Genomic DNA, 12,874 nt, shown 5'->3' with positions numbered 1-12,874 from the left:
TGGTTTCTCATGTGCATAGGAAAAATCTTGTTAACTTGGACATATTTCCATTTCACCAAGAAGTTGAATGTCCAGACTCACTCGGGTAGCCTCTCAGCTGGTACCCCGGTTTTCTCTGGACAGTCATCAGAGCTTGTCCTGGTCCCCTTCCTGGCTTCTCTCAATCACTGGGCCTCAGCAGTTCCCTGGAGCCTCTCTGGCTGCAACTGCCCACGTGGGCACGTGTTTATGACCTGAGCCTCCCTTCCTCTTCAGGAACTCTCAAGTGCTGCACAGCTCCCCATCGATATGCTAGCTGGCCTCCTAGGTGGGGCTCCTTCTCCCTCAACACTTCGTGCTTCCTTCCTGGGAAGGGAAGCCAACTGTTGTAACCTTGAGCAAATTTATGCCCTTGTAGAGGGTCAGAGACTTTAGGTGATTTCTGAAGTAGGGGAGAGTGCCAGGGTACACCCAGCCACTGACCACAAGAGTCTGCCTCCTTGTCAGTAGCATCCCAAAGGCAGGCCTGTTTAGCTGTGCTTGCACCTGACTTTCAACCCATTTGTTCTGTGAATCCTTTGGCCCCAAGTTTACTCTTTTTCTCCATCTGTGCGAAGTCTTGTTACAGAAAGGAGCTGTATAATGAAGAACCTGTGGGCCAGCAGGGACCAGGTCACTCTGTGACTTCCCCACAGAGCCGTGAGGACATCCAGATGGGACCTGACAGCTGCTAACTGCAGTGAAGATGAGAGGCTGCCTGGGTTCTATGAAAGGAAGGATGGGAAGTGTTCTGTGCTATGTAGCTGGGCCTGCCATGGCCAAGCCAGTGCCACACGGGATGACTGGTACCCCTGGGGAAAAGAGCAGCTGTCCAATGTTTGGAGACTTGTCTTCTTTCTGTACCAGCTCTGCAGACAGGAGGCATGTGTACACTGCACCTCATGCAGAATCACTGCAAGTCTCACAGAAGAAATCTCATCTTTAATTCCTATAAACCTTGAAGTAACTCAGAACTACTTTCTGAGTGAAAATAAAACAGCAGCTAACCCTTTTATCTCTTAAACGATCAACCATATTTTCTTTATTCCTAAATGATCTGCCATGCCACAAATACCCAAATGCACAAACTATTACATATGCAACATTTACTGTATCTCAGTATGAACCCATAGAAACCTTTTGCTGTTTCACAAGTACCATAGCTCTGAAGTTTACTTTAACTTGCAGTAGCCTGGGGGAGTGAAAGGGAAGCTTTGGAATTCTGACCTGACACCCAACCCTGCGTTCTTAATTGAAAACATAAGCCTTGGGACTCCCCTCAAGGCCCCTCTAGAGCGGACCAGGCAGGACTGGAAGAACAGAGGCTCTACAACCATGGTCCTCTAAGAGGACTTCCATGGCTAGATCAAGCAGCCAGGTTCAAACATAGAAGCCACTGGATGGAGCTTGGTCCACACTGGCCAGGTCTACAGAAGGCCCACATTAGCTCTCTCCCCAAAATCTGGTCTCAAAAGCAGTGGTTCTACCTCATCTATACTGCTTCAGCCTCCAAATAAAGGAGGATTGCCCTATACCAAGAGTCATGGAACTCCACTCAAAACAGAAGCGAATCCAAGACTCCCATGAGTATTCTTCCTCTCTCTCCAGATGCTACACCACATGCTGCTTCATGTTCCCAAAGCAGAGGCCAAGTGTGGGGATTCTTCCAATTGTAAAAGGAATTCAGAGTAAAGGAGTTAGGTCAAGAGCATGAGCAGTAACTAAATATTCCTTAATCCACTTGATCCCACAAGCTCAACATATGGGGAGAAAGTCTTTGTCGGTGCCTCTTGAAACCGCATTAGTCAAACCACGAGGTATACCCGCTTCTTCCCATTGATGTTTCTGGTCTTAAGCCCCAAGTACCGCCAGCTCTTCTTCTCAGGCTGCCCATATAGCATGTCGGTGAAGAACTCAGGCTCATCTTTGGCTGTCGATTTGGGGGTCATTAAGCCACACATAGTCCTCAGCCTGCGACACAGGTAGGTCATAGCTTCCACTTCATCTGATGGTTCCTCATATACTGGCTGCTTCATTTCTTCATAAGCAGACAGGATCACTGCCTGGAATAACTTGATCAAGATGCAGATGATCACCAGCATGAAAGATGAGAGGAACAGGACCCCAAGAACCCGGTTATGGGAAAACTCAGTGTTTTGAAAAGCTGAGATGCAGTAGGAGTATATTGTCTGAGTGGCATGAATCAAGTGACTGTAATTCCATTCGTGCTGACCGAATATGAGGTAACCAAAAGCCATGTACATAAAGAAATAAATGGAAACCAAAAGTGCCACGAGGCAGATGCCGGGAAGTGCGATCTGGATGGCCTTCTGAGCCAGGCGTACGTCATAGAAGGCTCTGGAATATCTGAGGGTCTTCAAAATTGTCAGAAATAACAGGAAAGCCAAAATTATCCTCATAGTGTGATCTACTTGAGAAACCGCATGAAAGGGAATGAAGTCTTCGGGGTTCGACAAGTAGAACTGAGTCACAGCCGTGGCCAAGAAATGCTTCCTAAGAAACAGCACAATCAACACAGTAAAGATGCATTTTAAAGCCAGGTTGAGCAGATTGTACACACTTTGCACGTAGGAGGCTCTTTCTTGTGTAATGACGTAGACTTCGTCAATAATATAGGCTAAGAAAAAAATGAGAATGGCCACATACAAGTAAATTTCTGCTGAAGTTTTCCAGTCAAAATCAGCAAGTGAGAACGAGTGCATAGATATGCTCGTGTTGACGACTCCTAACTGAGAGACCTCAAACAGGACAGAAATGCTACAGAACAGGTTCACATCGGGATTAAAAGTCGTTAGTTCCAAAACCACAGCCCACGTCTTCTCATCAAGCCACCTGCTTCCTTGGAGTTCTCTGAGCCTCACTGTGGAATTAAACAGCTGCTCTGATGGGAAAAAGTAGAACGCATAGCCCCCTCCTCCATAGGTATGTAACAGCCCATAGGAATAGTACACCCATCGCTTTCCCTGCGGCTTGTAAGTAAACCCAGTGGCGTTCTTGCCTGTCTGCCGCTTGGTCACTTCATTCCAAAAGCTAGAATAGTTTTTTGTGTCTTCTGGGTCAACGCCGTATTGGGGGCGACAACGGATTTCTTTTATGTTGCTGTTCTGCACGAAGTTTGCGGCAGGCAGACACATCTTCTCACCGGATTTTGCTCTCACTTGCCTCATGAGTGGAAGGCCAAGGATTTTGGATGAGCTGTCAAGAAGAAATGTTGGATTCTGGTCATTGTGGAACAAAGGCACCAGCATGCTCTCGAGCCACCTGTAGATGTCCTCCAGCTTCGTCACAGAAGCCAGGTCCACAGAGAAGCGATCACGAATAAACTGGTTGTAGTAGAAGCTGTCGGTGTGACGCAGCAGGACAATGAGCAGCAACAGAAGGACTAGGAAGATAAAGTGGATGAGGATGTAACTCAGAAACAGGAAGGCCCTCCTCTTGATCCTCTTCTTCCTTTGGAATATTCTGATTTCATCTTCTGTGAGGGGTTGGTACATCCTGGACCCTTGGATTTTAACGATGTGCTGGTGCAGTTTCTTCCTCTCATCTGGATTCATCCTTGTCCTGGTGAGCCTGATCTGACTGTAACGATACTTGGTGGACCACGGGATGTTTTTACAATACTTGGGCTTATTTGTTCGGACTCCTGACACCAGTATAATTTTAGATGGCTGTTCCACAAAAATGGATTCAAAAAATGAACAAAAAGAGGCAAAGAGCCATTCTTTCGACTTGTTGTAGCCATAAGTCAGTCCATAGAAGATGATAAAGAAGGCAGATATGCTGGAAGTGGCAAACACCAAGAACCATGCTATGTAAACACACCACCAAGGCAGGACAATTTGTGACTTTTTTTTAAGGGACTTATGATCTTGTTGGGAAGAAGGTGCTCCTTTATGAACATCTTGATTTTCTGCTACATTTTTGTTACTGAAATTTCTGTTGGCTGTGTGGATCCCTGAGGCCTTGGTTCCTTCTTTCTCATGCCTGGATACAGATTTCAAGGTTGCCTTCTCAGAAACCTTGGGAGGTGCCAGCTTCCCCTGGGATTTGAGCTTTCCCTGGGGAGATGACTTTGCCTGAGAAGCAAGCTTAACAGGCTTCTTGGAGCTTTCCTCAGCAGCCTCATGAGCATGCCACTTGTTCAAACGATCATCCCAGTATCCACTCTCTTCTGACATAATAGGATGCTTGCGAGGAGCTACCTTATCTAGATCCACTTGATGTTTCTTCTGAGAATGCGTGAACAAAAAAGTTATTAATAATTGTACAGGGACTGTAATTAGGGCACTTTCAATCCCTATTGCCATTGATCTGAGGTAGTGCAACTCTTTTGACTCTGTTTCATCCTCTTCATTTAGATTAAAGAACATAATATTGCAAAGGAGAGTGCTTAGCAACAATGTTAAACAACAGGACAATTTTTGGAGCCTGTTGAATGACTTAGAAGCAACACCAGCAAAAATAGAGAACCACAAGTGGTCTTCCCCTAACCTCTTAGAAATATCAATCAAGAAGAAGTCCCTTTTTCTAAGAGGCTGGTCTGGTTGTGTAACCTGAAATGTCCTGTCCATACCAGTGTCAATAGAAAACCACTTGCGGCACATGAAAAGCCAGATGTGTTTGCTGAACAGATTTTCCACCTTGATTCGACTTAAATACCAACTAGGTGATACACCTTCATTGTTGTGCCAGACACGAATGGAATGGATGTCCCCCAGGTCACTTTTTGTTGTTAGAAGGAAAGTGTTGATGCTTCCCCGGTACAGAGTGGTAAAATTGGGGTGGCTTAAACAATGTGTAGTACTGGCACCCTCTGTTCCGATAAGCTGAATAAAGACATTGGACCTGGTTCCAGATCCCCATCGACTTCCTGTAAAAACAGTGACCAGGTAGCATATTTTGTCATAAGGATCATTATCAGGTAGAATTATGATATGGTCTCGAAGATATTCATCCATTTCATCCCTGTGTAGGGCCCAGAAAGCTAGGATGATATATATGAGCAAAATAAAAAGCACAGTGAAAAGGGTCACAGGGTTTTGGGTAATTTTCTTGATGTTCTTTAACCGTAGATCTACAGGATTAGGGATCACAATGACCTCGGATGTCAGGAAGTGAGTACGCAGGTCAGTGTTGGCTAGCTCACTTATCCTCAGGTGCCGCTTGGTCCTCCCCATTTTCTTGCAGACACAGTGCACTCTCTGCCAGGTAGTCCTCTCACCGAGGCTACAGTAATCTTCTCTCCAGTCACTCTGGATCTGGTACATACCCAGGCAGTGGGCACTGAAAAGAGAAATTTTCACAAGCTTGTCATTGGGCTTCTGGACGAAACGAGGTGCCTCCAGCATCATGATTATGGCACATGTGGGCGACTGGCTATGCTGAGCTATGACTTGCAGCAGGGACGCTGGGAGGCAGATCACGCGGGCCTCCTTAACTGCACAGTCAGGGTCAAACTGGTCACTCTGGTTGGCAATTGGAGGGATGTCATAAGGCACGAGGAAGGTTGTGACCAGACCAGTGGGGGTGACCCGACTGCCTGCATACACCAGCACCTTGAACAACACAGTCACTTCTGTCACAATGTGGACCAGCACCTCCGTAACTTCTCTGTGGTCCACTTCAAAGCTAAACCCCCCTGTCGTCTTCTTCAAGGACTCGCTGACCTCCGCGGGTCCCACTGTGAGATTAAAAGCTGCAAAAGTCAAGTTTTTCCTGTTGAGGTACACTTCCACTACACTGGGTGTGATCTCTATCGCGTCCCCATTTTCGGCGGCTCCCCACATTCTGAAACCAACCACCTGGGTTGAAATTTTTTCTGGATAATGTAACCAAGGGAAGGGGTCGTCTGCAAACTCACAAAACATTGTAGAAACTACAGCCTTTGCGGGCAGACCAGGAACTGTGCTCCCATTGAGTGTTGCCTGAAAACAGTTTGGGCAGTCTTTCTTGTTTCTGAAGACCTGGGTCACATTCTGCTTCTCAGCTTTCTCCAAAAACATGTTAATGCTGGCGCTCTTCATTGCAGTTTCATTACCTGGCACCTTACAAGCCAGTACAGTGTCTGCCAGTGATTCTGCTAGGTGGAAAGGATCTTCCACTACTTCGTGATGAGCAATCTGTTTCAGAATATTAGACAAACTTGTTAATATTCCAGTGCCTATGATTTCTATTTGTTCAGAGCGAAAATGTTTATCTTTCCGTTGATACTCTTGTAGGCCTTGATTTGCTTGCCACATCCTCACTGTGGCACTTTTCTGGGCAGTTCGAGTGAATTCAGAGGCTTTCTGGGTTAATTTGGTAACAGTCACGACTACCTGGTTGATTTCCTCCAAAGTGCTCACTGGGAGAATGGAAGACTGATTGACAAGGTGTTCTCGGAGCCTGGCTTTGTCACCCAAGAGATTTAATTCGGTTTTCATATTATTCAAAATGGAACCCACTACATACATTAAGTAACCTGCGAATAAAAATTTCTGGTCTCGAAGCAGAACAGATAGTGATGAATTTGGTCCCATGGCAGAATTGAGTAACTGATCCAACACCATCTTGGATGAGTTTTTACTAGTAGGAGGCTCTACAGTGGCACCCAAAGTCACCTGAGAAAAAGCTCCTAGAGAGTCATAAACCTGAACAAATATCTTCAATTTGTAACCATCAGCTGACATACCAACAGGGAGAAAGGAAGGGGGTGTGGTAAAGTCCCTCCCAAAGTGCAAGATGGGCCCCAAGGTGTTCTCTTTTACTGAACTGATTTCTGCAATGCCGTTCAAATCAGAAACTATTATTTTATATGTAAGAGGGATGTGCTTATCTGTGAAATTGCTACACCGGACAACAAATTTAGTAACAAATGCAATTCCTTTAGCTGGGTTCACTGTGCATTCTCCTATTTGAGGGCTACGGTTAAGAATAATGGGATGCTTGAATTCCAGGGTCTTCCCACCCCAACTCGTTACTTGCACAGAAACCCAGTAATTCCCTTCCAAAAGATGACTGAAAGCAAAAGCTTTTGCAGACAAATAAGCACCATTTCTCCCTGTTACAGTTTGCCCCGCCCAATCAAGTGGCATCTCAGCTCCTGACTCAGACACAATTGACCAGTTATAGAAATCACTGCTTACACAGTCCGTGCAATTTAGGTACAAAGAAAACCGATCTGATACAATTAACTTGCTGCCACAATTCTCAATACATGAAATGTGTGCTAAAGGAGGTGGTCTCTGGAGCACATTTACCGTTTTATCCGAAAATGCTCTTCGGCCACCCTTCTGTACCGCCATTCTGAAGAAATATGCACGGCCCCCTTGAAGCGTTCCTGGGGAAAGGGTTAGCACAGGGTTAGAAGCCTGTGGCCACCTCAGATCAGCCTGGTCCGGGTGACACACGTCCTTGCTTGCCACTTGTATCTGATCTCCTTCGTAGTTTTTTTTATTTGTGGTACAGTACCAGATAAAACGGAGCCCCTGCAATTTGTTGTTTTCTTCCGGGTCAGAGGACATGCTTCCATCCAGAATCACCTCATCTGTATAATTAGCTGTGATGTTGGCATCTCCACCAAGAACTGCGACCAGGGGGCTTCGCACTATCGAGACATAGATGGAGTCCGAGTCATAGAGCTGAGGAACTGTGGGATCCCGTGTTAGGATGGTCACTGAGAAATTAAACAAGTACTCCCCCCAAGATAGGGATGCAGGGGGGATGTGGATGATATTCAGGCGGCTTCCTATTGGCAAGTGACGCACATCCAAAGGCTGATTCCAGTCGGGCACATCGCCCACCGCGGGCACCGAGAACACCAGCCATCTTTGGGTGAGGGTTTGGAAGATTGGGCAGTGCATGTTGACGGTGGCGTTGAGGGCGTCCCCTTCACTCCTGGTCAAGCGCACAGCAGTAACACCTGCGTTCCTGTTGATCCTCACCTCATGGATTACGCAGGGAGCCGTCTGACAGGACACGGAAGACTCCATGGCGCTTTGGTTGGACGAATTCACGGGATACCGCGTTTGCGCCACAAAGCCGGTGTAGGGGCGCGGCAGCGCAGGCAGGAAGCGAGGCTTAAAGCGCTGGGCCCGGGCGGCGTGGCGGGCCGGGCGGGCGTCCCCAGGCCCCAGCAGCCCCAGCTGGAAGGTCCAGGCCAGGGGCCCCAGCGGGCGCCTCAGCGGCAGCGGCAGCAACAGGAACCAGGCCAGGGCCAGGCGGCCCCCGGGCGCCGCCAGGTGCAGGTCGACGTGCGCCGGCGCCGCGAGTCCCTGCAGGCGGCGACGGGCGCGGAGCCGGACCCGCACGCTGAGGCGGTACCAGCCAGGCGCGGCCGCGCGCCCCCGGGCACAGGAGAAGTCGAGGCCGCGGCTGCCGCTCAGGAGGGCGCCGCCCCCAGGGGCAGGGAGGCGTCGCAGGCGGAGGCGGGCGAGGCCTCCGCGGTCGCTCAGACTCGGGGCGCCTCTGAGGAGGTCGCCGCACGGCGGGGCCGGCCACCCGGGGCCGGTGGTGCTGGACTGGCGCGGAGCCGGAGCCGGAGCCGGAGCCGGTGGGAGGCCGCCCAGGCCCAGGCCCAGGCCGAGGAGGAGGACCGCTGGCCCAGCCCGCATGGCGCCGCCCTTGGGAGCTGATGGTCGCGGGGTGGCCCAACGGCCAGGGGCTCGCGCGGTCGGGCGCCGAGGGGTCCCAGTTGCGGAGGGGGTCCTGGGAACAAGGAGCCCGCGCAGGCGCCTGGGTCTCCAGAGGTCCCGGGGCAGCGCGGGTCTCTACCAAAGGGGCAGGGCCTTGGTGGTCCAGCGGGTGGGAGACCCCACCTCTCTGTTCCCACGAAGTGTGGACCCATGAATAGAAGCCCCCTGCGCGGTTTCCCACTCCCAGCGTCGCACCGAGCGTGAACCCGGGGTCCCTGGGAAGTGGGAGGCAGATGAAGATGAAGGCAGTTTTTAGGGAACAGAGCAGAGGGAGAGCAGCTGGGGGGGGGGGCTTCTTGAGACGCAGGAAGCTGCGGAGAGGACGTGACTGGCGTTTGTACCCCTGGAAAGCTTGGAGGAGGTCCTCAAGAACAGCGTTTGCTGTGTGAGGAGCTCATTCCGGCTTCCAGGCTCCCTTTCCCGCCGTTTGGCCCTGACTCAAGGCAGAAAGAAGCGCCCTCTCGGGGCCCACACTCCTGAGAGCGCACAGGTGCTCCAGCCACCTGGCACCAGGCCTGCTCGGCTCCCGACGAATCAGCGCAAGTCTTCATGTCTCTTTCGTGACCACACTTGCTTTCTAGCTCAGGCAGGGTTCCCAGCTAGATTAAGCCTCATTACTGAAGGGGCCTCTTTGTTCTGGCTTTGACAGACTGGTTTCACCGGTGCAAACCAGTGAGGAAACTGGAAATCAGAGGGGCTGTGAGGTCAGACTCAGGTTTACTGTGCTCCTCCTCTTCTGGTCTCTAAGGGTGAAGGCTCACATCATTCATGTTGATTCTAGCTTTGCTGGTAAGAAGGGGTTTCAGGAAGTTCATGGACAATGCACATTTGAATTCTTCAGAAATGTTGACACTTTTTAAGTTTAAAGCCATTCAAAGAAATGTTTTTTTGTTTTTTGATAGGCAGAGTTAGACAGTGAGAGAGAGAGAGACAAAGAGAAAGGTCTTCCTTCCATTGGTTCACCCCCCAAATTGCTGCTAAGGCCAGCGCTGCACTGATCTGAAGCCAGGAGCCAGGTCCTTCCTCCTGGTTTCCCTGCGGGTGCAGGGCCCAAGCCCTTGGGCCATCCTCCACTGCCTTCCCAGGCTACAGCAGAGACCTGGACTGGAAGAGGAGCAACCAGGACAGAATCCGGTGCCCCAACCAGGACTATAACCCGGGGTGCTGGCGCCACAGGCATGGATTAGCCAAGTGAGCCATGGCGCCGGCCCAAAGACATGTTTTTAAAAACTGTATTTATGGTGCTCACGCTGTGGTGCAGCACATTAACGCCCTGGCCTGAAGTGCCAGCATCCCATATGGGCTCCGGTTCTAGTCCTAGCTGCTCCTCTTTGGATCCAGCTCTCTGCTGTGGCCTGGGAAAGCAGTACAAGAGGGCCCAAGTCCTTGGGCCTCTGCACCCACATAGGAGGCCCAAAAGAAGTTCCTGGCTCCTGGCTTCAGATCAGCGCAGCTCGAGCGGGCCCTCTCGGGAGTGAAACAGCAGATGGAAGACCTTTCTCTCTGTCTCACTCTCTGTAACTTTGTCTTTCAAATATAATAAAATAAATCTTAAAAAAAAACAACTGTATTTATTAGAGACAGTCCCTATCCACTGGTTCACTTCCCAAATGCCCTCATTGGCTGGAATTGGAGACTCAACCCAGGTGTCCCACATGGGTGGCAGGAACCCAACCACGTGAGCCATCACTCTTGCCCCCCAGTGTCTGCACTGGACTCTGGAGTCAAGAGCTCAAGGCAGGACTCAAACCTAGGCACTCTTACCAGAGTGTGGGGGTCTTAACCACTAGGCCAAACACCTGCCCTCCGAGACCTTTTTGAAGTGTGCTTGTATGTTATAAATTGGAGGGTTCCGTTAGGTGAGGTAGCTGGTCGTGTTTCTCAGACTCCGTCTTTTCTGGGTTTTTTCTATTATTTGCTGACAGGCTGGTCTCTTGCTATGATTGTGAAGGTGTCTCCTTTGTTCTTTAGTCCTGTCCATTTTTGCTGCATCTTTGGGGCTCTGTTATTTGTAACATATTTGTGGTTATGTTTTCCTAGTGAATTTCTTTAATTATTTATATCTCTGATAACAATCTCAGTTGCAAAATCTTTTTTTTTAAATTATCTGGTTTGTTTGTTTGTTTGTTTGTTTGTTTTTGACAGGCAGAGTGGACAGTAGAGGGAGACAGAGAGAAAGGTCTTCCTTTTTGCCGTTGGTTCACCCTCCAATGGCCGCCAGACCTCGCTGTTCTGATAGGAGCCAGGTGCTTATCCTGGTCTCCCATGGGGTGCAGGGCCCAAGAACTTGGGCCATCCTCTACTGCACTCCCTGGCCACAGCAGAGAGCTGGCCTGGAAGAGGGGCAACCGGGACAGGATCGGTGCCCCGACTGGGACTAGAACCCGGTGTGCCGGTGCCGCAAGGCGGAAGATTAGCCTAGTGAGCCGCGGCACCGGCTTTGCAAAATCTTTTTTACCAGATGGTAAAAGAGCCATACTTGCTCTCTTATGCATTCTGGTTACATTGGAGATATATTTATGTACACACACACACACATTCATATATATATATACACATATATATTCATTCTTTTACTTAATATATATATATATATATTCATTCTTTTACTTCCAACATGCCTTTACATTTAAAGTGGTCTTTTGTGGACAACATTATTATGTTTTTTTTTTTTATTTGACTGATAGAGTTAGACAGTGAGAGCGTGAGATAGAGAAAAAGGTCTTCCTTCCATTGATTGGTTCACCCCCAAAATGGCCACTACAGCCGGAGCTACTGATCCAAAGCCAGGAGCCAGGTGCTTCCTCCTGGTCTCCCATGCTGGTGCAGGGGCCCAAGCACTTGGGCCATCCTCTACTGCCTTCCTGGTTCATCGAAGAGAGCTGGACTGGAAGAGGAGCAACTGGGACTAGAACTTGGTACCCATATGGGATGCCAGCACCGCAGGCAGACGATTAACCAAGTGAGCCACGGCGCCGACCCTGGCAACGCTATTTTAATAGAGGTTTAGTTTTTCTCCCAGTCAACCTTTTGAGTATTTATAGCACCAGCATTTAAGCCGGTACTGTGGTGCACTAGCTTAATCCTCCGCCTATGGCACTGGCATCCCATATGGGCGCCAGTTCTAGTCCCGGTTGCTCCTTTTCCAGTCCAGCTCTCTGCTGTGGCCTGGGAGGGCAGTAGAGGATTGTCCAAGTGCTTGGGCCCCTGCACCCACATGGGAGACCGGGAAGAGGCACCTGGCTCCTGGTTTCAGATCAGCATAGCTCCAGGCATTGCAGCCATTTGGGGAGTAAACCAACTGAAGGAAGATATCTCTCTCTCTCTCTCTCTCTCTCTGTAACTCTATCTGTCAAAATAAATAAATAAATAACTGGCTTTGTGTTTTTTTTTTTGTTTGTTTGTTTTTTGTTTGTTTGTTTTTTTTTTTTTTTGACAGAGTGGATAGTGAGAGAGAGAGACAGAGAGAAAGGTCTTCCTTTTTGCCGTTGGTTCACCCTCCAATGGCCGCTGCGGCCGGCGCATCTCTGCTGATCCGAAGCCAGGAGCCAGGTGCTTCTCCTGGTCTCCCATGCGGGTGCAGGGCCCAAACACTTGGGCCATCCTCCACTGCCTTCCTGGGCCATAGCAGAGAGCTGGCCTGGAAGAGGGGCAACTGGGATAGAATCCGGCACCCCGACCGGGACTAGAACCTGGTGTGCCGGCGCCGCAAGGTAGAGGATTAGCCTGTTAAGCCACAGCGCTGGCCTGGCTTTGGTTTTAAAAAAATAAAATAAAGTGGCCGGCGCCGCGGCTCACTAGGCTAATCCTCCGCCTTGCGGCGCCGGTACACCGGGTTCTAGTCCCGGTCGGGGCACCGATCCTGTCCCGGTTGCCCCTCTTCCAGGCCAGTTCTCTGCCGTGGCCAGGGAGTGCAGTGGAGGATGGCCCAAGTCCTTGGGCCCTGCACCCCATGGGAAACCAGGATAAGCACCTGGCTCCTGCCATCGGATCAGCGCGGTGCGCCAGCCGCAGCGTGCCTACCGCGGCAGCCATTGGAGGGTGAACCAACCTCAAAGGAAGACCTTTCTCTCTATCTCTCTCTCACTGTCCACTCTGCCTGTCAAAAAATAAATAAATAAAATAAAATAATGATTGGGCCTGATCTGCAGCACCAGGATCAT

General features: G+C 49.8%; 2 protein-coding genes across 3 annotated transcripts in view; one reads left to right on the top strand and one right to left on the bottom strand.

The window, feature by feature from the left end:
- LOC133768259 (tetratricopeptide repeat protein 38) overlaps positions 1-12,874 on the top strand; it is a 50,875-nt gene that overhangs the window by 12,753 nt on the left and 25,248 nt on the right. The window lies entirely within an intron of this gene.
- Positions 1,824-8,630, bottom strand: LOC133767461 (polycystin family receptor for egg jelly-like). The gene is made up of 2 exons (XM_062201864.1): positions 4,134-8,630; positions 1,824-4,097 (listed from the first exon to the last, which is right to left on the bottom strand). The coding sequence occupies exons 1-2, from the start codon at positions 8,628-8,630 to the stop codon at positions 1,824-1,826; spliced, it is 6,771 nt and encodes a 2,256-aa protein (XP_062057848.1).

The sequence above is a fragment of the Lepus europaeus genome, chromosome 10 (assembly GCF_033115175.1).
Source record: "Lepus europaeus isolate LE1 chromosome 10, mLepTim1.pri, whole genome shotgun sequence".
Classification (NCBI taxonomy): Eukaryota; Metazoa; Chordata; class Mammalia; order Lagomorpha; family Leporidae; genus Lepus; species Lepus europaeus.
This window is presented reverse-complemented; position numbering and strand designations above follow the sequence as displayed.